This window comes from Pangasianodon hypophthalmus, chromosome 5 (assembly GCF_027358585.1).
Source record: "Pangasianodon hypophthalmus isolate fPanHyp1 chromosome 5, fPanHyp1.pri, whole genome shotgun sequence".
Taxonomy (NCBI): domain Eukaryota; kingdom Metazoa; phylum Chordata; class Actinopteri; order Siluriformes; family Pangasiidae; genus Pangasianodon; species Pangasianodon hypophthalmus.
In genome coordinates this window covers 29,317,725-29,343,130 of record NC_069714.1, presented here as the reverse complement: position 1 = coordinate 29,343,130, position 25,406 = coordinate 29,317,725, and the positions used below count along the sequence as shown (strand labels likewise).

The 25,406-nt window shown below is 38.1% G+C and overlaps 2 protein-coding genes across 2 annotated transcripts in view; one reads left to right on the top strand and one right to left on the bottom strand.

Moving 5' to 3' along the window:
* The window catches only part of hibch (3-hydroxyisobutyryl-CoA hydrolase), a 43,959-nt gene extending 35,101 nt beyond the window's left edge, over positions 1-8,858 (bottom strand). The window contains exons 1-6 of the mRNA XM_026912610.3: positions 8,702-8,858; positions 8,305-8,347; positions 6,464-6,595; positions 4,454-4,538; positions 4,243-4,323; positions 4,106-4,158 (exon numbers count right to left, since the gene is read on the bottom strand). Of these exons, the coding sequence (XP_026768411.3) occupies positions 4,106-4,158; positions 4,243-4,323; positions 4,454-4,538; positions 6,464-6,595; positions 8,305-8,347; positions 8,702-8,733 (426 nt within the window). The 5' untranslated portion in view covers positions 8,734-8,858. The remainder of the gene's footprint in view (positions 1-4,105; positions 4,159-4,242; positions 4,324-4,453; positions 4,539-6,463; positions 6,596-8,304; positions 8,348-8,701) is intronic.
* A 1,252-nt stretch (positions 8,859-10,110) lies between these two features.
* On the top strand, positions 10,111-23,212 carry pofut2 (protein O-fucosyltransferase 2). Its single transcript, XM_034304332.2, has 9 exons — positions 10,111-10,331; positions 10,949-11,199; positions 11,307-11,451; positions 12,220-12,330; positions 13,543-13,609; positions 13,788-13,913; positions 14,120-14,300; positions 16,193-16,316; positions 19,741-23,212. Exons 1-9 carry the CDS (start codon positions 10,144-10,146, stop codon positions 19,892-19,894), a joined length of 1,347 nt encoding a protein of 448 aa, XP_034160223.2. The 5' UTR covers positions 10,111-10,143; the 3' UTR covers positions 19,895-23,212.
* Positions 23,213-25,406: the final 2,194 nt, after the last annotated feature.

The following is a 25,406-nucleotide window of genomic DNA, read 5'->3' as shown; positions in this document are numbered from 1 at the left end:
ACAGATCACAATATTCTCTGGTATTCTCTCTGGTTCCTTTCTTCCCTTCTTTCTTTCTTTATTTACTTGGTTGTTTACCTGGCTCAGAACTTTTGTAAATGTGCTATCAAAGTATAATGCGGTATTCCTCAAGGTTCTGTCCTAGGGCTGCTGTTTTTTCCTATATATACACAGCAACTGCGTACAATCATTCACAAACATGGTATTATCTTCCACTGCTATGCTGACGCCACTATGCTACACTGATCATCTGTCCTATCAGAGACGAGATTACGTTTTCAGAGGGAAGAATGTATGATTATGTTACCAGCGTAGTTAGCACAGCTCAACCTAAACATGGAAGTGTCTTTATTTTTACTGAATTGCTTCACTGTTGGAAAGTTGGATAAAACTCAATAAGACAGCTCTTTTGGTAAAAGAGCAGCAGTCATATTGAATGTGAATAGAAACATGGTGCGCAAAAGAGATTCGCATCCGGTAGCAGTTAATTTCGCATCCATCTCCTCTGATTTTTTGGTTTCAGCGCAGGTTCTTTAAGATAATCTTTAACCCCTTGCATCCACCAATCTTGGAAATGTGGGCCAGTTGAATATGAGAGTACAGCTGTGGTCATGTCTTTTTACGGTTTGTTACAGCGAGAAGATTTTTCTAATCGTCAAACAACATAACGTCTGTGATCACTGACAAATAACTAACTAGCTAGCTGTATAAGATCAGCTGTTAACCGAACCACCACTTTCCCTAAAGAATAAAGAAACTCGCAAGTTGAAAATCCGCTGCTAAAGGCTTTCTCTCCTGTCAGTTTATTGTTTGAGAGTAACGTTTGCAGCTTTGTTGTAGGTTCTATAGGCACACGCGTTATACATCGTTGACATTATTCAACAATTCCTCTTCAACTTCTATCATAAATCATTTTCGAGGAAACCATTTTTCCCCACTGAAATTCTTGCTGATGGTAATAATCTGTCTGTGTGGTACAGCAAGTATTCCTTTAATATGACCAGACACACACACAAAAAAAAAAACAAGGATTACAATGACATTTAAGCTCTGTGTGAACTCAGCGACCCTGTCGTGTCCGTGTACCGTATTTGCTTGTATGGCACTGTTATTAGGTTTTGTCCCTGCTGGGCATGTGAGCTTTTTTTTCTCTGAGTCATGCACCTGTGAGCAGCAGCAGGGGACTCTGAGATGAGACAGCGAGCATCACCTACTTTTTCCAGTTTGTCCTCAGCGCCTGTTCCAGCATTAGTGAGGATGTAACCAGATAAGTGCCTCTAATAAGCCAATCCGTGTGATACTACTGTGATCAGAGGTGCAGATTTATCTGTTCTTATGAGGCTTGCACTTATTGACACGTTGAGTGTGTATCCTGTTGTGAACTGAGTGAGAAAATGGTGAGATTGCGTGATGGTGTTTCAATTCAAATTCCCCACAAGGAGGATGAAGGCTTAAAGAAAAAAAAAAAAAAAAAAAAGAAAAACAGGCAGCAACATGTTCTGCTGATGTCATCCTGTATTCTGACCAATCATAGCCCACTAGAGGTCTAATTCATAACATGCTGAGGTGTTTTTGCTGATAAAAACTCATTGCTGCCACCTACTGGAGTATCTCGATAGTACAAGTCTAAAATTAAGCAATTAAAGTAACATTAAGTATATGACAAGAACGCAAAACCTTTTAATCTAATAGAAAGACTATAATAAAAGGATAAAATTAAGATAAATTGTTATCAACAAATTAATAAGAGAGATATTACAAGATTGATTTGAATAACAACATCAAGGTTTAACTAAGATTTATGGAAAAAAATACTACAGAAAAAAAAAATCAAGTATCTCTAATGCATTGCCTTGCATAAGTTTTAAGTTCAAGTCAAGAATCTACAAAAACTATCCCATAATTACAGTAAGGTAGGTGTGTGGGTAGGTGGGGGAGAGTCAGTATAGTTTAAATTATTTACAAATAAAAAAAACAAAAGTTATATTTGCATAAGTATTCCCTCTCCCTCGCTGTGAAACCCAAACATTAGCAATGGTGCAGCCAGCCGCCATCGAAAGTCACATAATTAGTTTAATGGATTCAAACTGTGTGCAATTAAAGTGTGACGTGATCTTGATATAAATACACCTGTTCCTGGAAGAACCCCGAGGTTGTTACCTAAGCATACAGCATCACGAAGACCAGGGAGCTATCAAAGCAAGTCTGGGATGAAGTTCTGGGAACGCATCAATCAATGTTTGGTCACATCCTGCAGAGCAACATTAAATCCATCATTAAAACATGGAAAGAATACGACACCTGGACTTGAGAAGGACATCCACCAAAAGTCCGTGACCGGGTAAAGCGGGGATTAGTCAGAGAAGCAACCAAGAGGACAAGCGTAACTTTAAAGGAACTGAAGGAGATCCATCACTCAGATGGAAAAAAAAAAAAAAAAGGTGTTCACAGGACAACCACAGCCTGGGACACGTGTAGAAAAAGATTCTCTGAGAATCTCCCTGAGAACACCATCCCCACTGTGAAGCACGGTGGCGGCAGCATCATGTTGTGGGGATGCGTTTCATCAGCAGGGACTGGGAATCTTATGGATGACGCTAAACACAGAGCATTTCTGGAAGAAAGCCTGTTCCAGTCTGCAGGAGGCTTTAGTCTGGGGCGGAGCTTCACCTTCTCAACAACTCTAAGCGTATTTGCTAAAGCTACACAGGTGTAGTTCAAAATCAAGAACTCAATCTGATTGAGAGCCTGTAGAAAAATTTAGTGAAAAAAACAAAAACAAAAAACACCTGTTCACCAACAAGAGTCTCCGTGAAATCTGACAGCGCTTGAGCATTGTCCCCAAGAAGTATCTGCAAAAATATCAGGATCCAGATGTGCAAAGCTGAGAGAGACACATCTCTGAAGACTTGCAGCTACAAGCGCAGCCAAATGTGGTTCTACGAAGTATTGCTAGACGTACTGTGTAAATTAAATCGTACAAATCCTAATTAATTCCATTTTAGTTCAGGCTCTAACACTACGAAATGTGGACAAGTTCAAGTTGGTGCAAACTTACACAAGGCACTGTGTCTTTGAAATATGAGAATATTAATCAGGGGTTGAGAAAAACTTACTTATAAAATCACTAGTAACCATCTAAACGGGCTCATCGCCACTACGATCTACTTGGTTTCACAAAAAACTACAGCATTATATTTAGAAATAAGCAAAAAATGCACAAATAGTAAATTCTGATAATGGGGTACATTCATTTTAGGACATATAATTAAAATTAAAAAAATTAATTCAATTAAACACACTCAGAGAAAAGAAGCTTCTAGATGTGTTTCCTATATGGAGCTTTTTTTTTTTTTTTTTTATTATAGTGTACGAGATAAGTGTAGGAACTAATAACGTATATATACTAATAAAAACCACAAATTAAATTTAAAATTAAAATTAATAACATTAATTAAATAAGAAATAATGAGTACAAACATGCACACTGTAGCTCAAACAAAGGTAACTAATAAAAAAAATATTATTTAATAATTGTAAGAAATATTTCTAAGAACAACTGTAAAATAATAATTCACGCTAACACTTGTAAAAGGGAAAACTGCTAATTAAAAGTGAGAAAATATGACAAAGAATGTTATATTACAGTTCTCAAAGGCATTTCTACGACACACACGTCACCAAAAACAAACAAAAACAAAAAAAAGTTTGATGATTTACATACCGACAATGTTTCATTTGTCTATTGATAAAAAATTAAAACTATATTTAGCACTGCAACTGAAAAAAAATTAAACATCTGTAAAACCTTTAACGTGCTGCAGTTTTAAAGATACAATTTTTTTAATCATTAAATCGACTTCTTTCAATTGTATTTATTTTTTTAAAGCGTACTGTGACACAAATTATCACGGTATCAACATTTTATCATCATATCGCCAAGCTGTTCTGCTAATCATGCTTTGTACTGATTAAACAAAGTAAAAATTTAAGCGTTATACACACCGAAGAAAAGGAACATGCGGTTATTGTCCTCCATGATCGCTAATCATTTTACTACAATATAAAATAAAGACAAAAAAATAATAATCAGACGAGTACTTACTCCTCCCATCGTAATTCCATCAATGAGAGCCACATATGGCTTCCTGTAAGTCCCTAAAAAAACAGAAATGGGATTAAATAATTAATATTCCACGTCAGTTATCAGAAACGTGTGACCAGATAAATGCTAAAATTTACCTATAGCGTTGTTTAAAATGTACTCTTCACGGAAGAAGTCCTGTGCTAACGAATCTCCCGCTTTACCCGCTTCTGTAACAGCTACAAAGAAACGAACACACACACATTTGGATCTCAGACACGTAACAGGAAGTTGAAGTCATGTTATGGCAGCTAATGAGGCTGATAAAGATTTAAACCTATAACAGGGTAAAGTTTTATTTTTTTATACCTCTGATGTCTCCTCCAGCGCAGAAAGCTTTACCTCCAGCACCTTTAATGAGTACAAGACCTGTCTCTGAATCGTTCTCCCATTTCTGCACAAAAACAAACAAAGACACAGTTCATAAATACAGCTGCAAGCAGCGACTGACGGGCCCAAGCACCAAGGGTTGCAGCGACGCCCGTCTGACGAGCGAGTGCTGGAATGCGGACGTCGCATCACTGAACATACATCTGAACTTTACAACCACGTTGGATGACGTGATGTGGAATTACATCATACTTTCTGATCGCATGACGTGAAACGTTAATCGCGTGGCTTGCCATGGCAACACCGTTTACGAGAGCGAACATTTCTTCGCAATTTAGCATCGTAGAGATCTTTACATCGTGCCGAACAAAACTGGTTTCAATCTGATGAATCTCCTAGACGGAGTACTTAAAAAATGCACAAAATCCAAAATGGCCGCCTTCCTGTTGGGCGGAGTTAATGGATGTAAGCGTGAAATTTGTTTGAAGGGCGTTCGCCATGTGCCGAGCAAATCTGGCACCTACTGGCGCAAAAGGGGGCGCTATTGAGCCCAAGGTCCGAATTCTGTTTTTAAGTATGAATTTAACATCATTTTACTACATTTACTAGCTACTAGCTAACTATCTTACTATATATACTAACACAATTTCACCAAAAGAGGAAAAAAATGTACAATTTTGATATAAAGAGATTAAACAGTCCAACAACGACGTGTCAAATCTAACACATTAATGATGATGATGGTTAGAAAGTGAATAAATGTGTTTTTTTTTTGTTTTTTTTGTCATACCATGGGGATGTTTGACTGATTTGGTAAAGAATTATATAAAAAAAAAACTGTTTGTTTATTAATGTTTACAGTGCATTAGACTACTCTTTAACCTAGTAATAGGCTACTAATTTCATCCGGATGATTAAATTGTTTATCACGATTTTTTTTAAATGGTAAAATCACAAGCGGGGAGGGAAAAAAAAAATCAAAAAAAAAAAAAAAAAAAAAATCACACAAGCCACACAAGATATTGTAAATATTGATATATGTACAATTTTTTCTTTGTTTTTTTAAAATAACAATTACAAGCTGATGTTAAAATTTTGTACTGAAGCTTTAAAAATTCAGAATTTTTACAACTTTTCCTCGTTATCAATCCTATATCGTGTATCTATCATAGAAATATCTTCAGGAATCATGAATTATGATATTTGCGTCCGTTATGAGTGTAAGTGTGGCTCCTTCTAATCCTTCACAAACGCTCACTTAAGCTTCTGAATCCAAGCCTATAGCTGACGCTCGACTCAGAGAGACTCCTGAAACCAAGTTCGTCCTTTTTCACTTTTAACTGAAGGTATTGAAAATTGTACAAAACAAAATAAAGACGCGGTGAAAGACTAGCGCGCTCCATCGGCTCGAAAGCTTCGTCCAGCTAACGAGGCGGAACTGAAACGTCCGGTTCTTATTAACGCGTTACGCAATCCGAGGAGAGCAACTGCATCTAATGTTTTACATGTGAAACAGATCGTTAACACCGTCACAGGCACAAATCACTAATACACAGTCATAATTATTAATTCCAAAATACTTCTTTCTTTTATAAAGGCTTTTACAAATCATAATTAAGGATTCTCAGCTTCCAGAATAAGGGTTCTGATACGCAACGCTTTCTGACTGAGGAACCCTCGACGCAGAACCTTTAAATGAAACTGAAGAACCTTTAATGGATTTAAATGACTTTCATTCCTGGACATTTCCTGAGTTGCATTAAAAAAAAAACAACAACCTGGTAATATGTAATAACAGAGATGGTCAGTGATATTCAAGATTCAAGATTCAAAGAACTTTATTAATCCCAGGGGGAAATTGCTTTGCCATGTTACAATCGCCCAAGTAAAATTAAAAATATATAAAAGTCACCTGAGATCCCTTTAGACCCGTTTGCTGTAATTTGTGGTGATGTGGATTTCGTGCGTGTGATGGATATCGGGTCGTACCTTCAGCTGGGGAGTGAGCACTCGGATCATGGAGAGGTTGAGCGCGTTCAGGGCTTTCGGTCTGTTCAGCGTGATCACGCCGGCATTCCCCACTTTCTCCAACAGAACCTCAGAGCTCGCCGTACTGCTCATCTGATCTCACACACACACACACACACACACACACACACACACACACACACCAAACCAAACCAAACCCAATCTTTAGAGACAACTCCAGAATTATTGGTGCCCTTCAGGAAAATATGTAAATACGTAAATATGAATCCATAAACAGAACAACGTATGCAGCGAATGATATTTTCACCTCAAACATCGCTACTATTCACATTTTTTAATCAACGATCACGTAGGACAAATGAAAATGAAATGCACATTGAACATGCAGAACATTCTGAATAAGTGACCAGTGATAGTATAACAATCTCTGTATAAATCAAACAGACAGACATGTCTTTACGGTGTATTATATTATCTGACCTCAGGGGCGTAACTTGGGCCGGGCATGATTTTTATTTTATCCCTGAATAATTCTCCACTTCGTCACTACGTAACTGAACGTCAGTAAAAGAAGACGGCAGTGTTGTATTTTATCTTCAGTGAACGGAGGCGAGACCAATCAGACAACGTTTACAGGAAAATAAGTGGAAATACTCGTGTCTTATTAGATGACACGTCTCGGAAAAATGGAAAAATGGACATACGTCGGTTTTTTATCAGTGAAGGAGTTGAAACTGAAACATCTTCTCACGCTGAAGCAGGAAAACAAGGCGTGTAAATGTCTATATGAGCTCCAAGTTACGTGAGCAGAGCATAAGGACAGCTACAGTGAGAGCTCAGCTGTGCCTCTTCTTCGCTAGTGACACCAGACTAGCCTAGTCTCGTATTAGAGATCTGAAAAGTTTGATATTTTATCCGTCTGATATTCCTACAAACAGCGATAACACACCTGAGGCAAGTTTTATTATGAATCCGACTTTTTGTCTGATCATGTTATACACTCACAGCTAAGTTTCCACATCAAATATAAAATAAAATCATTTTTAAAAGACAGAATTCAGTCACTGTCTTTATTCTATAGTTAATATTTTCTCTACCACGACTTGCACCACTGAGGTGGGAATTGTGGTTCAGGTCAAGCAGGTCCATCAGCGATGATTCTGCAACCAGATTAAAGTTTAAAGTTTCCTCAGTCACTCTGAGTAGTGTATTATGAGTTTTGTTGGATTTTCCATCATGTAAGACTAGTAATAACTGATACGACGGTATCTGATATGACGCTGGTTTGAGACGTTCGAGTGGCTGAATTATTCCTGTGCAGATTTTATGGTGAATCAAATCCAAACTCTTCCTTCTTTCTCCAATTTAGACATTTTTTAAGCAGTTAGCAGTTTTTTAAGCAGTTAGTCCTCACGTGCAAGAAATAAATGGATGAAAACAGGTTTTTAGAAGTTGGTTTTTTTGATGGAGAAGAATCTGGGCTCAGCCCCGGAGGATTAACAGTCGCACTAACGCCCTGTCTGACCTCAGATTTGATCACATGACTATAAATCTCTTTAACAGAGCCACATTTCATATATATATATATATATGTGTGAGAGAGAGAGAGAGATATACATAATACTATTTACAGAAGCAGTCCTTAAGTGAATTACTTTTCTTACAAGAAAGATAAATAGTTTCTCCAGCTGTATGTATGAAAAAAGTTTGAATAACTGCGTACAATATTTTAATTTATATCATAAATTCAGCACCCAATGTCATGGAGGGTGCCAATACTTTTAGTTCCCCCTAAAAACCTCGGATATAACTGATTTTTCTGGGGTGTTGTTCTCTCTTACCATGTGTGCTCGTATCCTCTGCAGTCTGTAAACAGATCTCAGGCTGGAAGGAAAGAAAATAAAGAAAAAAAATCATGAATAAATGAAATAAAGTAGCCCTCTTGTTAACATTTAAGCACAGAAATGAGGAAACAGCTCCAAGGTTAACTATGATAAAGTGCATCAGACTGACACAGGAGATAGTTTTAAAGTCAAACACCTCACACTGGACCTTTAATATATTAAATAATGTTTAAAAATGTATTATTTTATAGTGTATATATACATGTACATAAAGTTAGACAGCTCGTGCACTATTCACTATATACTTTACAACGTCACTAGTCCTCTAGCAATCACTGGACATGAAAATAAAACTCATTTCACCTTTACTGCATGAATTAATAAATCATCTTACCCCAGTACAGGTTTTAAAACCGCTAAAAACATCGCTAAATGTGATTAAAAACTTCTCCTGCCCTTCTCTGTAGCTACTGCTATCTGCTAAGCAACAGCTAGCAATGGCTAATCCCGTGTTATTCACTTAGCGAGTTTTGCTAACGGGTAAATTCCAAATAACAACCTTACTCCCTAGATAGTCACCCTATAGAGTGTACAATCTAATGGGAAACAAGCGAAGTGCACTTGTTATGAAATAGGAAGGTATTTGGGATTCAACCAATAGCAAGTAGGCGGTGGCACCGTAGAAGAAGAAAGCAAGTTGTACCACAGCGACACCTAGAGGACAAGAGGAGAGTTTTTTTTTACGTTTAAGAGCTTTCGACTTTTTAACAAAAAATAGTTTATTTATTTATTTGTTTGTTTGTTTATTAAGCTATTAAGTTCTTAAGTTATTTATTTAGCCATATTTCATACAAATGGAGATTTTTTTTAAACTACACCAAGAATTACAACAGGAGAAATGATACAAATAACATGAAATCTAAAAGAAAAAAAAAAAAAAAAAAAGAAATCATAAGAAAATGCATCATCTAAAAATAAAAACAAGAATCAGATTAAAATAAAAACAAAACAAAAAAAATCATTAAAATTGTGTCTGTAAAATAAAAGCAAGTTTAAATGAAAACACAAAAAATAAAGTTTAAAAAAAGAATATAGACACAAATGCCTATGAATGCATAAAAAATAAAAATAGTTTAAAAGAAAAAAATAGCATAATTAACAGAAAAAAATGATAAACATGCAGTTTGTAAAATAAAAATAAGAATGAGATTAAAATCAAAACAGAGGAAATCCTAAGAATAATTTAAAATAAAAAAAATAATAAAATAAAAATTGTGTTTGTAAAATAAAACAATGCAATAAAAAGAAAAAGAAAAGTTCAGTGTATTTGTATAGTAGAAATATTGTCTTTAATTAAATTAAACATATTTGACTTTTTTTTCCCTTGAATTTGCTTATAATGTGATTATTTAAAATAAATAAATAAATTAGATGAGAGTAAAACCCACCAAATAACCAACTAAACTTTAAATGTGACAATATCTGTGTATAAAATATATTATATATTGTACACAATCGCTTGCTAAATTTAAAAATTAATAAGTTAGCTTATATATATTTGCCTGTAGGCTCTCAGTTTATTTATTTATTTATTTATTTAATTATTTATATACAATACTTTTGGTGCTTTAATTCAAATTGCTTATGAATCATAGAGCTTTTATTCAGATCAAAATAAACATTTTGTTTTTTCTGTGTTTCCACGTGTGTTAATGAAGCAGCGAGGTTGCTAGGCAACAAGCAGACGCGCCTTCCCTCTTTCAGGAAGTGAAAGGGCGGTTGCCGGGCAACCACAGACGCGTTCCGGTCTACCCGGAAGTGCGTGGCCTTAAAGCAATGGCGGACCGCAGGGAGAAATCCGCTCTGGCGTCGTGTTTTTGTGCTTCTTTTCACTGTTGTGTTGTTGTGTTGGTGTTGTCCGCTGTTTGCATTCTTGGGTTCGATGTTTCCGGATCCGAAAGCGACGCGTTTCGAGCCGGAAGTTCCGGTTTATCAGCGGCGGCGGCGGCGGCGCGAGACGTGCGGTATGTAAACTAAAGTAAAACACACAGATATTAAAGTAAAACTCCTCCCTGTGTCACAGTAAACATGTTTCTGTCCAGATTTAGTGATGAGTTTAGTGAGTCTGCTGCTAATTTGTTAGCTGGAGCTGTAGTTTATTATTCCTGTGAGAAGTTATTGAGAGTTGTGTCCCTCTCTGACGTCACTGGGGGGACATTGTTATTGTTATTGTAGTTACAATGGAGTTTAACAGGAAAGAAACATTTCAGCAACCTCGAACATAACAGTTCCTAAAAGCAACAGAGAAAGCGCTTCTTTTCTCACTCGAAATCCAGTGCAGAAGGAGCGGAGACGTTGGTGCAAACGCTGGAGTCAGATTCCCAGAATGCAATGCAGCTGCGTTACAGCAGAGACTCGACTCGGCTCAGTTAGCGATCTGTGAGATGGCGTGAAAGTTGAAGCTTTTGGAAGCTGATCTGTTTGAGCAGAGTGTACAGATCTAGACAGACTAAAGGACTAAAGCGCCGCTGCATCACTCTATAGGTAGAAATGATGTAAATCTGCCAGCACAGCATTGTGGGTAATGTAGGACACCGTTAATCAAAGTGTTTGTTTTTGTGTCCTGTGATGTAACGAGCAGCTACCTGCTGTACGACGTGAACCCTCCCGAGGGCTTTAACCTGCGGAGGGATGTGTACATCCGCATGGCGTCCCTGCTGAAGACGCTGAGGCAGCGGGGCGACTGGGTGCTGGTTCTGCCCCCGTGGGGTCGTCTGTACCACTGGCAGAGTCCCGACGTGCACCAGGTGCGGATCCCGTGGGCGGAGTTCTTCAGCATCTCCAGCCTGCAGGCCAACATCCCTGTCATCGAGTACGAAGAGTTCATCGCAGGTAAAGACCAACAGCTCCGGACGTCTGCTCACAGCCCAGATATCACTACTGCTGTGTTCATGTGTGTGTGTGTGTGTGTGTGTGTGTGTGTGTGTGTGGGGCTCCAGAGTCGGGCGGACCCTTCATCGATCAGGTGCTGGTGCTGCAGAACTACGCAGAAGGCTGGAAAGAGGGAACGTGGGAGGAGAAGGTGGACGAGCGACCCTGCATCGATCGTCTCATGTACAATAAAGACAAGCAAGGATACTACAGGTACTGCACGTGTGTGTGTGTGTGTGTGTGATGATTTCCTGATGTGTGTGTGTGTGTGTGTGTGTGTGTGCGTGTGTGTGTGGGGAACTTCAGTGTAATAGCACTATAATGGTAACATGATGTTATTATTATTATTATTATTATTATTATTATGAAAAATAAAAGTAATAGCCTTAATAATAAAACATGAGTAGGGAGATAATATGAGCACCAGCAATAATAATAAGAGTAAATAAAAACAGAAGAAATCTTAAAAAATAGATTTTAATCTATAATAAAATAAAAACAGAAAATGTACAAATGAACTTTGTAAAAAACAAGAATCAGATAAGAAAGAAATAATAAAATGCAGTTTGTAAATTAAAAACAAGTGATGAAATGAAAATAAAAAAATAAAACGGTTGAGAACAAACTACCAAACTCCATTCTGTGTGTGTCTGTGTGTGTGTCTCTGTGTCTGTGTGTGCATGTCTGTGTGTGTGCATGTCTGTGTTTGTGTATCTGTGTGTCTCTGTGTGTGCGTGTGTGTGTGTGTCTCTGTGTGTATCTGTGTGTGTGTGTGTGTGTGTGTGTGTGTGTGTGCGCATGTCTGTGTGCATGTCTGTGTGCATGTGTGTGTGTGTCTCTATGCGTGTCTCTGTGTGTCTCTGTGTGTGTGTGTGTGTGTGTGTGTGTGTGCATATATGTGTGTGTGTGTGTATGTGTGCATATATGTGTGTGTGTGTGTGTGTGTGTGTGTGTGTGTGTGTTCTCTCTGGTTCCTTTTAGAGGCTGGTTCTGGGGTTATGAGGAGACTCGTGCTCTCAGTGTGAGCTGTCTGTCTGCTCAGGGACACGCCTCTGTTCTAGCACCTTACCTCCTGGAGAACGTCACGGCCACGTGAGTCACGTCACAAAGCCAGCTTCTAGTTCGCGTCTAGGCTTCTGAGGGAGACGCATCACTTCCTGGTTTGCAGAAGCGTAGCGGGAGACTGTAGTGATTTTTAACAGCGAGTGAGGATTTGTTTTCTAAAATGTTCTGTTGTGTGTCAGAATCAGAAAAGTGTTCATATTTAATTCAATTCAATTTTATTTTAATTGTATAGCACTTTTAACAAGGGACCTTGTCACAAAGCAGCAGAAATAAATACATTTAAATTAAATTAAACCCAAATTAATTGTATGAATTTATCCCTTATTTTTACCGCACACTATACAAACTAGCAACACAAATCAGTTAGCAGGGATAACTGGTCCGAGGAGCTCCGTCTTCGCAGCGTCCGCTTCATCTCAGCTACGTAGCTAACGATCATATCAGTGAACTAATTAAGAATTTAACAGGGTTTCTTCACTACTTAGCTAACATGCCTAATTTACTTTAACGAACCTACGTAGCTCGCCTAAAACCTACATCATGAAGCTAGCTAGCTAGCGCTAGATATATAACAAATGAGTTTATGGCATCTGGTTGGGCAGCAAATCAGCTTTCAGTGCCATGACGACGTCCTCGAGGCTGTAATCGTAAAAAACATTTATGTCTTAATTGTTCCCTTGAATGTTCAAACAACAAACATCAACAGACTTGTAAGCCTTCAGTTTTTTCTCTCGTATAAACACTCGGACTTGCCGTGAGATGTGTGTGTGTGTGCTGTGTGTCCGATCACGTCAGGCTAGACCGCCGCTTAGCATCATTTATCCGCTGACAGGACGCTAATTAGCCGTAACGATCTTCTAGAGTTACAGCATTGGAAAGTGTTAGTTTAGCCGTATAGCACTCGCTGTGTTTTAGTGATATTCTACACTATAATAATAATAATAATAATAATAATAATAATAATAATAATACGTGGAGAACATTTTAGCTAACGTACGTCAATCTGATTCCAAAATAAAATTCCCAATAAATTCTTCAGTCAGATTATAACCAAGTAGCGTCAGGTTGCTAGGATACTCGGGTCTTTTTGCAGCCAGGTTGTGTGTGCATCACAGAAGGGGGTCTATAGACATACGTCATATGTATATAATCTGTTTTTCAGTATTTTCCGACTGTTTTTGATGGTGTTATTGATTTATTTGTAAGTGTGTGTGTGTGTGTGTGTGTGTGTGTGTTCAGCTCAGTGATGTTAGACAGAGCTGAAACCGTCCTCCATGATCATTACGCAGGAAAAGATTACTGGAACGTGAGTACATTAAAGCTTTTACATCATTTCAAATATACAGAGATCTGGATGAGTCTGAGTAGGTTTTGCAAAAAGATCTGGATGAAAACACATTTTGAGGTGTGTGTGTATGTGTGTATGTGTGTGTATGTGTTTGTGTGTGTGTGTGTATGTGTGTGTGTGTGTGTGTGTTCCTCAGACTCGGCGCAGTATGGTGTTCGCCAAACACCTGCGTGTTCTTGGGGACCAATTTAGAGCAAAATACCTCAATTCCACTGATGAGCAGGACCACACACCCTACAGCGAGGACTGGACACGCATGAGGGTGAATCACACACACACACACTCACACACACACACACACACACATACACACACACATGCGCGCACACACCCTACAATTTTTCATAACAAGGTTTTTCTTGTGCATTTCTACACGCTAAAGTACTTCCACATTTCTGTAGCTAATGCAGCTGGTTTAATAAAGCCATGACGTGTGTGTGTGTGTGTGTGTGTGTATGTGAGAGACAGGCCAAGTTGGGCAGTGCTAAAGGAGGCCCATACCTGGGCGTGCACCTGCGCAGGAAAGACTTTATCTGGGGTCATCGTGAGGACGTACCAAGTCTGAAGGGGGCCGTGAAGAAAATCCGCAGCCTCATGAAGAAACACAAGCTGGAGAAAGTGTTTATAGCTACTGATGCTGATGATGAAGGTAAAGTCGCTGTCCAGCAGGGGGCTGTAGTGGTGTTTTATACATCCAGCGGGGGGCTGTAGTGGTGTTTTATACATCCAGCGGGGGGCTGTAGTGGTGTTTTATATGTCCAGCAGGGGGCTGGTGGTGTTTTATACGTCCAGCAGGGGGCTGGTGGTGTTTTATACGTCCAGCGGGGGGCTGTAGTGGTGTTTTATACGTCCAGCAGGGGGCTGTAGTGGTGTTTTATACGTCCAGCAGGGGGGCTGTAGTGGTGTTTTATACGTCCAGCAGGGGGCTGGTGGTGTTTTATACGTCCAGCAGGGGGCTGTAGTGGTGTTTTATATGTCCAGCGGGGGGCTGTAGTGGTGTTTTATACGTCCAGCAGGGGGCTGTAGTGTTTTATACGTCCAGCAGGGGGCTGTAGTGGTGTTTTATACGTCCAGCAGGGGGGCTGTAGCGTTTTATACGTCCAGCAGGGGGCTGTAGAGTTTTATACGTCCAGCAGGGGGGCTGTAGCGTTTTATATGTCCAGCAGGGGGCTGGTGGTGTTTTATACATTCAACAGGGGGGCTGTAGCGTTTTATACGTCCAGCAGGGGGCTGTAGCGTTTTACACGTCCAGCAGGGGGCTGTAGTGGTGTTTTATACGTTCAACAGGGGGGCTGTAGCGTTTTATACGTCCAGCAGGGGGCTGTAGAGTTTTATACATCCAACAGGGAGCTGTAGAGTTTTATACGTCCAGCAGGGGGCTGTAGTGGTGTTTTATACGTCCAGCAGGGGGCTGTAGTGGTGTTTTATACGTCCAGCAGGGGGCTGTAGTGTTTTATACGTCCAGCAGGGGGCTGTAGCGTTTTATACGTCCAGCAGGGGGCTGTAGCTTTTTATATGTCCAGCAGGGGGCTGGTGGTGTTTTATACGTCCAGCAGGGGGCTGGTGGTGTTTTATACGTCCAGCAGGGGGCTGTAGTGGTGTTTTATACGTCCAGCAGGGGGCTGTAGCGTTTTATACGTCCAGCAGGGGGCTGTAGTGGTGTTTTATACGTCCAGCAGGGGGCTGTAGTGTTTTATACGTCCAGCAGGGGGCTGTAGTGTTTTATATGTCCAGCAGGGGGCTGTAGTGGTGTTTTATACGTCCAGCAGGGGGCTGTAGTGGTGTTTTATACGTCCAGCAGGGGGCTGTAGTGGTGTTTTATACGTCCAGCAGGGGGCTGTAGTGGTGTTTTATACGTCCAGCAGGGGGCTGTAGTGTTTTATACGTCCAGCAGGGGGCTGTAGTGTTTTATACGTCCAGCAGGGGGCTGTAGAGTTTTATACGTCCAGCTTATGTTCTTCTTTTCTTATTTTATTGATTGTTCATTCTCAGTTCTTTCTTTCTTTCTTTCTCTCTTTCTTTCCTTTTTGCTCTTTTATGTTTTCATTTTTCTTCTTCTTTCCACTTCCCTCACAGTCTTTCTCAATTTTTCCTTTTCTAGCTTTTCTTTTTTTTCCGCTCATTGCATTTCTTTCACATTCTCTTGCTCAGTTTCTTTCTCCTTGTTTATTCTTTTTATTCCCTTTTTGTTTTATTTTCTTGATTTAATTTCTTTGCTTTGCTTTCTTTTCGCCTCAGTGTATTTTTCTCACCTTCTCTTCACTTTCTTTTTCTTGTTTCTTTCATCCTTTCTTTTCCTCATTGTTACTTTTTTATTCTTTTTTTGCTCCTTCTCCTTCTCTTCATTCTTTGTCATATTTCCTTTTTTTATTTCTCTGTTTTATTTCACTATTCTCTTTCACTTTTTATGATCTACAAAAGCAAATAAAAAAATGTAGATTTTTGTGTTGACTCAATGTGGAGGAGCGCGAGGCGGGCGAATACTTATTCACAGCAGTGTGTGTGTGTGTGTGTGTGTGTGTGTGTGTGTGTGTGTTTCAGAGCTGCTCAAGCTGAAGAAGCTGCTGCCTGAGATGCTGCGGTTCGAGCCGAGCCGAGAGGAGCTGGAGCTGCTGAAGGACGGAGGAGTCGCCATTATAGACCAGTGGATCTGCACACACGCCCGGTCTAACACCTCTTTCTTTCTTTCTGCTCTCCTTTTCTCTTTCTTTCTTTCTTTCTTTCTTTTTCTTTGTTTCTTTCTTCTGTCTGTCTATCTATCCTTACATATTCTTTTCTATCTCTCTCCTTTTTCTTTGTCTTGCTATCTCTCTCTTTTCTTTCTTCCTTTCTTTCTTTCTTTCTTTCTTTCTATTTATTTTTTTGCAGTTTTACTTCTTCCCTTTTCTTTCTGCTTTTCACCCAAGCACTCTATCCTTTTTCTCTTTCAGTATCTATCTATCTATCTATCTATCTATCTCCTTTTTTACCTGTCTTGAAAACTCTCTGTCCTTTTTCAATCTTTTATTTATTTTTTGTTTCTGCTAATTTTCTCTCTCTTTTTCTCTTTCACATTTTCTGTCTGTCTGTCTTTATATATTCCTCTCTCTTTCTTTCTTCCCTTTAATTCTAAACTTTATTATTTTGCTTTGTTGTTTGCTCTTTTCCTGTCTTTTTCTTTCTGCTTTTTCCTCCCTCTTGATTCTTTTTTCTCTCTTGCTGTTTTGCTCGTCCTCGGCTGTAACCCCCGTGGGCGCAGATCAGCACATTCCTGGGATTTCACACAGAACCCGCAGCGCGTTAACGTAAATCGGTAGAAAGCTCGGAGGTTTGCGGTGCTGCGTGTCGATTTTTCTGTAACGTCGCAGTCAGACGGTTAGCAGTGAGAACTCCACACTCGTTAGCTTGTTATTAAAGCTTGTTTTTATATTGCGTAAGTGAAAAGGTCACGTCTTTTCAGACTGAACTGAATAAACCTGTCCCTCTGTACAGCCACTGTAGGCTTTAGAGAAGAAAAATTCCTTTCTTCTGTGAGGCTGCTTTGTCGCTCGGTGCGTGGGACGCGTTTCAGTTACAGGCATGAAAAAAAAACACACCTATAAGCCTTTAGGAATGATCTGGAATAAGACCTGCAGAATAAGCTTAATAAACAAAGTCTAAACTTTCAACACAGCCTTCTATAGCCTTCTAGAAATAATAAGTCAGACTTACAATAATAAATCACCTTATATTCTCCATGAACAAAAGCAAAAGGTAAAAAATGATTTAATTACAGTGTACAGAAAATGACGGGAACAAAAATCCTGTTTGGTTTCATATTTACAAAGATCAGACATTTGTAAGGCCAAAGATATTTTATAAAATATTACAATACGAAGTATCACCTTTGATATTTTGGTATATTCTGTAGTTGAGTACAAAAGTTTGTATACTCTTAGAGCAAAATGAAGATGAGAGAGTTAATATGTTAAGACATTAATACTAAAATTACATATACTTTATGGTCAAAAGTTTGTGCACCACTGTTTGTTACACCCACATGTGGTTCTTCCCCAAACTGTTGCCACAAAGTTGGAAGCACACAATTGTATAGAATGTCTATGTATGCTGAAACTTTACAATTTCCCTTCACTGGAACTAAGAGACTCGAACCTGTTCCAGCATGACAATGCCCCTGTGCACAAAGCGAGCTCCATGAAGACATGGTGTGTGAAGGTTGGAGTGGAAGAACTCGAGTGTCCTGCACAGAGCCCTGACCTCAACCCCACTGAACACCTTTGGGATGAACTGGAACACCGACTGAACCCCAGACCTCCTCACCAACATCAGCGCCTGATCTCACTAATGCTCTTGTAGCTGAATGAACACAAATCCCCACAGCCACGCTCCAACATCTAGTGGAAAGCTTCCCAGAAGAGTGGAGCTTATTATAACAGCAAACACAGGGGGAATAAATCTGGAACGAGATGTTCAACAAGCACATATGAGTGTTATGGTCAGGTGTCCACAAACTTTTGGCCATATAGTGTATTTATTATATAAATATATAAATATAACTGTAAATAATTTAGACAAGCAATGAATGTTGTTTAACGAGCTTTTACGTTTAGCAACATTAAAGCTCGTATATCGACAGCGATCTCTGAAGGATGTGAGTTTTATAGACACCCAGACATCTATACAAACCAGTTTCATTTCATGGAATGTTTTTTAGAATGGGTAGAGTCAGGTCTCTGATGTGTTTGAGTCTCTGTGTGTCGTACTTTCAGTGCGGATGAATCATGACAAAGACATTGAAAAAGATAAAGACAAGGATTAGTGAAAGATAGACAAACACAACCTCTGACATTTAGCACTCGGATTTCCTGAATTTCTTGCACCGATTTTCGATGCAGCAACACCACAATAACCTTCAGCATAATTTACAGTATTAAATTGTTCCAGCTGTGAACATCTGTCAAAGTGGAGAGGGGCAGAATTGTTTAAAAACAGCCTGAAATCACCTGAAAGTTTAGATGTCAGAGGAGATCGGTACCATGACAAGCTGCGTATTTTTATTTTTTTTTTAACTATTAACTTCACGAAAGAGAGAAATGAGGGAACGACTGTTTGTAGCTGCTATAACGTAAGTGAGAACAGAAACGAACTTGTTTCAGAGACGTTCATAAACGGATAAGAAGTATGTCGTTATTCTTTAATAAATGAAAAAGCTGTAAAAAGAACTTTGAGGATCTGATCGGGTCTCATCACTCCACCCTGTCACTGATTATTTTCCTCTGCCGGCACACCCCTAAGTGTTTCAGTCCATTCATACCACAGTGCTGATGAATTCTCACTTCTGATTCACAGATAAACAGATAAATAATCCACGTGCGTAATCACTGATACGGTGAGGTTTTCTGTAAGGACACGTTTAGTTAACATTTTCCGGAAGGAGTCTCCAGTGTCAGAGTTAAAGCTTTAAGTTTTCTTTAACTTTAAACTTTAACTTTAAGTTTTCCGACATCTTCAGGACAGAGGAGTTCACGCTTCTTTGTGGTTTCTTAGTCACATGACAAGCTGCGTGGGTTTTTTTTGTCTTCAATAGAGAGAAAAAAGAGTGAGGGAACGACTGTTTATAGCTGCTATAAAATAAGTGAGAACTTGTTTCATTGTTGTTAAATGTAACTATAAATGGATAAAAAATGACATCATTCTTTAATAAATGCAAAATTGTAATCGTGGTATAAAACGAATAAAATACATTGCCGTTATTGGAAAATAATTCATTTCTGTGTGATAACAGTAACTCCTCTTCATCGCACCACTCAGGTTGTTGATTATTTTCCTAAAACAGCACAACACGGAGTGTTTTATTCCTTACACTCTCTTACAAGATTAATAAATTGGTGGCTTGTGAAACCTGTGCCTCTGGAATGATGTTTTTTTTTTTTTCTTTCCGGAACTGACACGTCAAGCAATTTGTGATTGATATCACAAAAAAATGCTCACGCAACGGTTATGCAAGGTTTTTTTGTTTGCAGTGTGTAGGTGTAGTGTGTATTGTGTAGTGTGTCCTGCTGAGTCAGTGAGTGTTAATTGTTAACTTTCTTTTCTTTCTCGCTCCTCAGGTACTTCATCGGGACCTCGGTTTCAACCTTCTCCTTCCGCATCCATGAGGAGAGGGAGATTCTGGGCTTTGACCCTAAAACCACCTACAACCGTTTCTGCGGTGATGCGGAGAAAGAGTGTGAACAGCCGACACACTGGAAAATAATCTACTGAGCTGATAAAACCCTCTACAGCGCCACGTTGAGCTCCGCGCCATTACAGGAGCACGATTACAGACAGGCGAAAGCACGACTGCCTCTACAGACGCTGAGTGTTCAGTGGCTCTCTACTGTACAGTGTTTAGCCAGAAAGTGTTTTATGATATCCGGAATTATTGGCACCCTTCATAGAAATGAGCACAAATTAACAACACGTTGTAATGAGTTATATTTCGAGCTCACACACATGCGCACAGTGCATACTTTTATTTACACACAAGATTTTTTTTTTTTCACTTTTTAGTGCCTGTTTTTCAGTATTTTCAAAAATTATTGGCACCCAGTTGCTCCAATTTCTGTGCTGATTTAGATGCAGTTATTATCTTGTTACAAGATCCATCTATGGCCGAATCATAACCTCCTGGCAGAGGCAACCAGGTGCTGTTTTGTGCTGAAAAATCAAAGTAGCAGAATTCATGATGCCATCAAGAGACATAAAATATCACTTCCTTTTTGAGAGCAAAAAAAAAAATCAGACTTTTTGACAGATTTTCTATCAGATTTTGACAGATTGTCCATTTCGTGTTTTTTCATTTTCTTCACACAGCGATGCACGATGGAAAGATTTTTGATTTTTGAGATATTTGAGTTTCTGAGACTGAGCGCAATTTTAAAACGTTTTTTTTTTTGGTGTACAAGGATGATCATTTTGTTACTAATTTTGCTATATATGTTTCTGAGAGCGAATACACAGATACACTCTGTATATTTCATCCCAAAGCATGGTTGCCTCTGCCAGGAGGTTCTGAATGCGTCATAGATAGAGATAATGACTGCAAACATACATTAAGTTCATGGAAATCCACATGGAAATGTCCTGTTTCTCTGGAAACTTTGTGTATTACTCCTAATTTCTTTTACTCCCACATCTACTATTGTTACTGAAGTAATATCTGAGTGGAGAAGTTGAATTATTGTGTGTAATATATATATATATATATATATATATATATATATATATATATATACAGTACTGTGCAAAAGTCTTAGGCACATGTAAAGAAATGCTGTAGAGCAAAGATGCCTTCAAAAATAATGAAATTAAATGTTTCTACATTAAAATAAACACTATAAAGAGCAGTAAACAGTAATAAATGAAACAAAGTCAATATTTAATGTGACCACTCTTTGCTTTAAAAAATAAAAATAGTATTCTCAGTGTGTGCAGTTTTCTAAGGAAATGAGCTGGAAGTGTTACTGAGCATCTTGCAGAAGCAGCCACAGTTCTTCTGGAGACTTTGACTGTCGACTCGCTTCTTATTTCTGCAGCGAAACCCAGCAGCCTTCATTATGTTTTTATCTGCAAAGTGTCTCTTATGGAATCTGCTGCTTTCTTTACTGACGTACAAACATTTTTCTGTAACATTTCATTTTGTGCTGGAAAACTAATGTTTGGAATCTAAAATGTTTTTGTACTGAATCAATAATGTAGAAGTCAGAAAATAAACATCTATAACAAAGTTTGTAATTAAAAAATAGGGTGCTGAAGACTTTTGCACAGTACTGTATATATATATATATATATATATATATATATATGTATGTGTATATATATATATATATATATATATATATATATATATATATATATATATATATATATACACACACAGTATGTATATTTACCCATTCTCTTGATGCGTGCCAGTAATTCAGGAGTCGCCTGTATAATAATACTCAGACTGAACCCAAAAAACCGTGGCCTTGTTCTTTACTTCTCACGTGTTAATCAGTCTTGAAATGCTGCTGCGCTTTATTTATGAACTGTCCCACATGATGGAGCGATCAGAACGAGTTTCCCCTCAGTGTCGCTTCTCGATGACTACAGTGTTTTTAAATTGCAATATAAAATGTGTACAGTATTTTTGTGAAGTGTGATATTGCATCTGAACTCTTCATGTCTGAAGTGTACGTTAGTGAGCTGCAGTGTGGTGCAATGTGTGAGGCTCATGAGGACTTTTTCTGGAACCAAAAATAAAACACAACACAATCACACACACACACACACACACACACCACTATCTTTCATTTCAATGGCTACATGGAATCAAATTTCAACCTGATTGAATGAGATGGACAATCCTTTTAATAACCTTTTAAACAGAAGAATAAAAGCCACGTAAACCTTTGTGTCGGATTACATTCGCTCTCGGAATCGGAGTGTGTCTGTATTCATGTTACGCTTTTTTATTTGATTTAACATAATTGTAAGATGCGGTGGGTGTCAAATTAACATTCTGCGGCAGATACAAAGTCACAAATTGACCTCAGGAACGTTTACTGTTTGCAAAGATGCAGAAAATTCAGTTAAAAGAAGATGAATAAATCTTTATTTCTTATCCCGTTATCCCTAAACAATAACTTTCAATATTACTAACATTAGAAGATGAGTATATCTGCTGTACTGATGGATAATGTGTAGGTTTTTGTTGTTTTGTCATGCAGATATGAAATGTTGCGTGAGTTTGTTGCAGTTACAAACTCGTCTTCTTGCTGGATGACGTTTTACTGAGATGGAAATAATTTAAAAACACAAAATTAAAAATGACTGAATGCACCGATCAGACTCACAGGCTCACAGATGAAACGTTAACGTTGACATTTGGATCGGATTACGTGTAATGTGCGTATAAACAGACGTACCAGTTTTGGATACTTATGAACAGTTAATCAGGAATCTGCTACAGGAATAAATTCATTCATATTGGTGAAAATCTTCACATGTATAAATTAGCCAATGAGAACAAGGTGTGTGTAACGTTACACTCCGTCATCCATTAGGAAATGTTCACGAACCTTTTGACAGTACAGTTTGTTTTTATTTTAAGCTTTAGCACTTTAGCCTTAACACCACACACTGAGTGTATCACATTATAACACAAATTACATCCGTTTCACCTAAAATCCACTCTATCTCTGACGAACATGCTAACAATTCAGTGTGAATGCAGCCGTGTGTGTCTGTTAGCTTTCACAGCAGTGACGATCAGGGAAAGCATTTCTGTTTCTCAGCACCACATGCTTTTTATTTTCCCTACAAATTTCATACCATATCACCAATCTGGGAGTGCTCGCGAACCTGCCTACTGCTCTACACGCTATACTACACACGATACTAGTTAGCCTAATGTTTGCTAGCTTGCTAACAAACCTGACTAGTGGTTTCCGGTTACACATTATAACAGTTAGCCTACAGTTAACTATTAACTTCCTAGCATCCTCAGATTGTTCAGTTCAAACCTGAAAGTTCAAATCGGTTTGTTTGAAAGAATAGAATCAGTAATGTGACTCATTTGTCCAATCACTACATGTATTTTGTGTGTGTGTGTGTGTGTGTGTGTGTGTGTGTGTGTGTGTGTGGTTTGTTTACATGCTTCGGTAGCCAATAAAATATTTATGGACTCTGTCCTGAACTGTGATTCAAACAAATTAAAAAGATTCAATTCAGTTATTAATAATGTGTCTTCTTTGGCCTGTTATTACACGTGTGTGTGTGTGTGTGTGTGTGTGTGTGTGTTGTGTGTTTTTGTGTGTGTGTGTGTTGTGTGGTGTTTGTTTTCTGTACGCCCTGAATGGTGAGTTAAACGAATCAAAATAGTTCAATTCAGTTTGTTTGAATAGAATCAGTAATGTGACTCCTTCGGCCCATCACTACATGTATTGTGTGTGTGTGTGTGTGTGTGTGTGTGTGTGACAAAATTTTCCATCATGAAGTATGTTGAGGGCATCCACAGTGTGTCTGTGTGTGTGTGTGTGTGTATGTAGGTGTGTAGAAACTCATTTTTCTTCATGTTTGCCATTATTGACTGTCAGTCACCCGGATACTTAGCGTTGTTTTTCTATAAACACAGGCTGACTATGTTCTTTATCTTTACTGAGAAAAACAATATTTTTATCCAAAAAAACCTAAAAAATTGCTCAACCTTTTTAGACAACGTGTGTATTCTTTGATAACAATGTTCCTTGACGTCACAGTCCTTTTTCTCTCTTTTTTGCTTAGCGAAAAGCTGTTAAATTTGCAGTAGGTTCATGATGAAAAGGCTGAAGTGGGTGGTGTGTTTGCTTTCCCTGGCCAAGTCGTGATTCGGATCAGTTTACAGTTACGTGTGGGTGGAAATGTCACCTTTTTACTCTCATATAAAAGACTCATTGCTACGTTTCATCTCAGCCTTTATTCCACTGGCTGACTTATTAAAAACTTTTTCAATAGTGCGTGATGTGGGTCATTACATTGTGTGTGTATTGAAAGATAATACATCAAAAATAATCAGCTCTACATTGAGTTTATGGAAAAACAGTGCACTCTGGGATGTTTTTCAGGGTTGAATGGAGAAAAACACTGACACGTTGTCCTCAAACATTGAAAAAAAAAAAATGACGGCACATTTTTTTACACAAACTACGTGCTGGTTGAGGACGTCTGATGTTCGACAGCATTTTATTTTACAAAATATTTCCACATGAAAACACAAAAACGATTTATAAAACGTTTACATGAACACTCCAGTCCTGTGAGGATGTTAAAATCAAACCCCTCAAGAATAACGTTAAAAGCTGCGTATGCTTCGTGTGAACTATAAACTATGAAAACTTGATAATGACGTAAACATTTAAATAAAAAACTGAACATTTACTTCTGTTTCTTTGGTCTCTGTAGAAATGTACATGATAACTATGATAATTATTGATACTTATAAATATACTTATACAACATTTCTTTGATAAATATAATAAATATAAATATAAATGGACTTGATAACTATGGAAACTTTCTTTAATAACTATGAAATTTTAATTGATAGCTAAAAAAAATCACCTCATAATTATGGAAATGTAAAGAATAACTATGTTGATGAATTGATGTTACCAAACAGTGGAGCTTTATTAAAGATAAAATGTTGAAAAGTTGTTGTTAATAAGTATGATGTTGTTGATGTTGTGTGTGTGTGTGTGTGTGTGTGTGTGTGTGTGTGTGTGATCATATCTTTTTATCTGAAAGAATCGCATTTAAACAGAAGGTGACTTGAACAAATAGACGTAAATGAAATACTTCCTGAAAATGCTGTTTATCTGAAGTATGTTGTAAAGTTCATATTAACTTCATTAAAACGTAATTAACTCTGTTTACTTCCTGGATATTAAACGTGAACGATCCGGACTTTTCTCTGAACAAAAGACTCAGTGTTTCCATTCTCTATTAAATTAAGTGTTTGTGTAACATTGCGCTCATATTACACTCAAATTACACAGTTTAGAGATAGTGAATGTTAGTATTACAGGGTTTTTTATCTGGGTGTCATGTCTGACTGTTTTTAACTGCAGTTAAAGATAAAGTATACAGTATATTAACAGGGGAGTGTTGTTACAAAGTTTAATTTATGTTACATCACTGTATTGCGCAAGTACACAAAAACCTGTTCAATATGTAAAACAGTTCAGTCATAACGTAAGAAAAGAAGGTGTTTAGC

Excerpts from the sequence above, each read along its gene's own strand:
- pofut2 (XM_034304332.2), top strand. The coding sequence starts at position 10,144 with ATGGCGGACCGCAGGGAGAAATCCGCTCTGGCGTCGTGTTTTTGTGCT. Across the intron at positions 10,332-10,948 it reads GCGGCGGCGCGAGACGTGCG|CTACCTGCTGTACGACGTGA; the intron begins GTATGTAAACTA and ends TGTAACGAGCAG. Across the intron at positions 16,317-19,740 it reads TGGATCTGCACACACGCCCG|GTACTTCATCGGGACCTCGG; the intron begins GTCTAACACCTC and ends CTCGCTCCTCAG.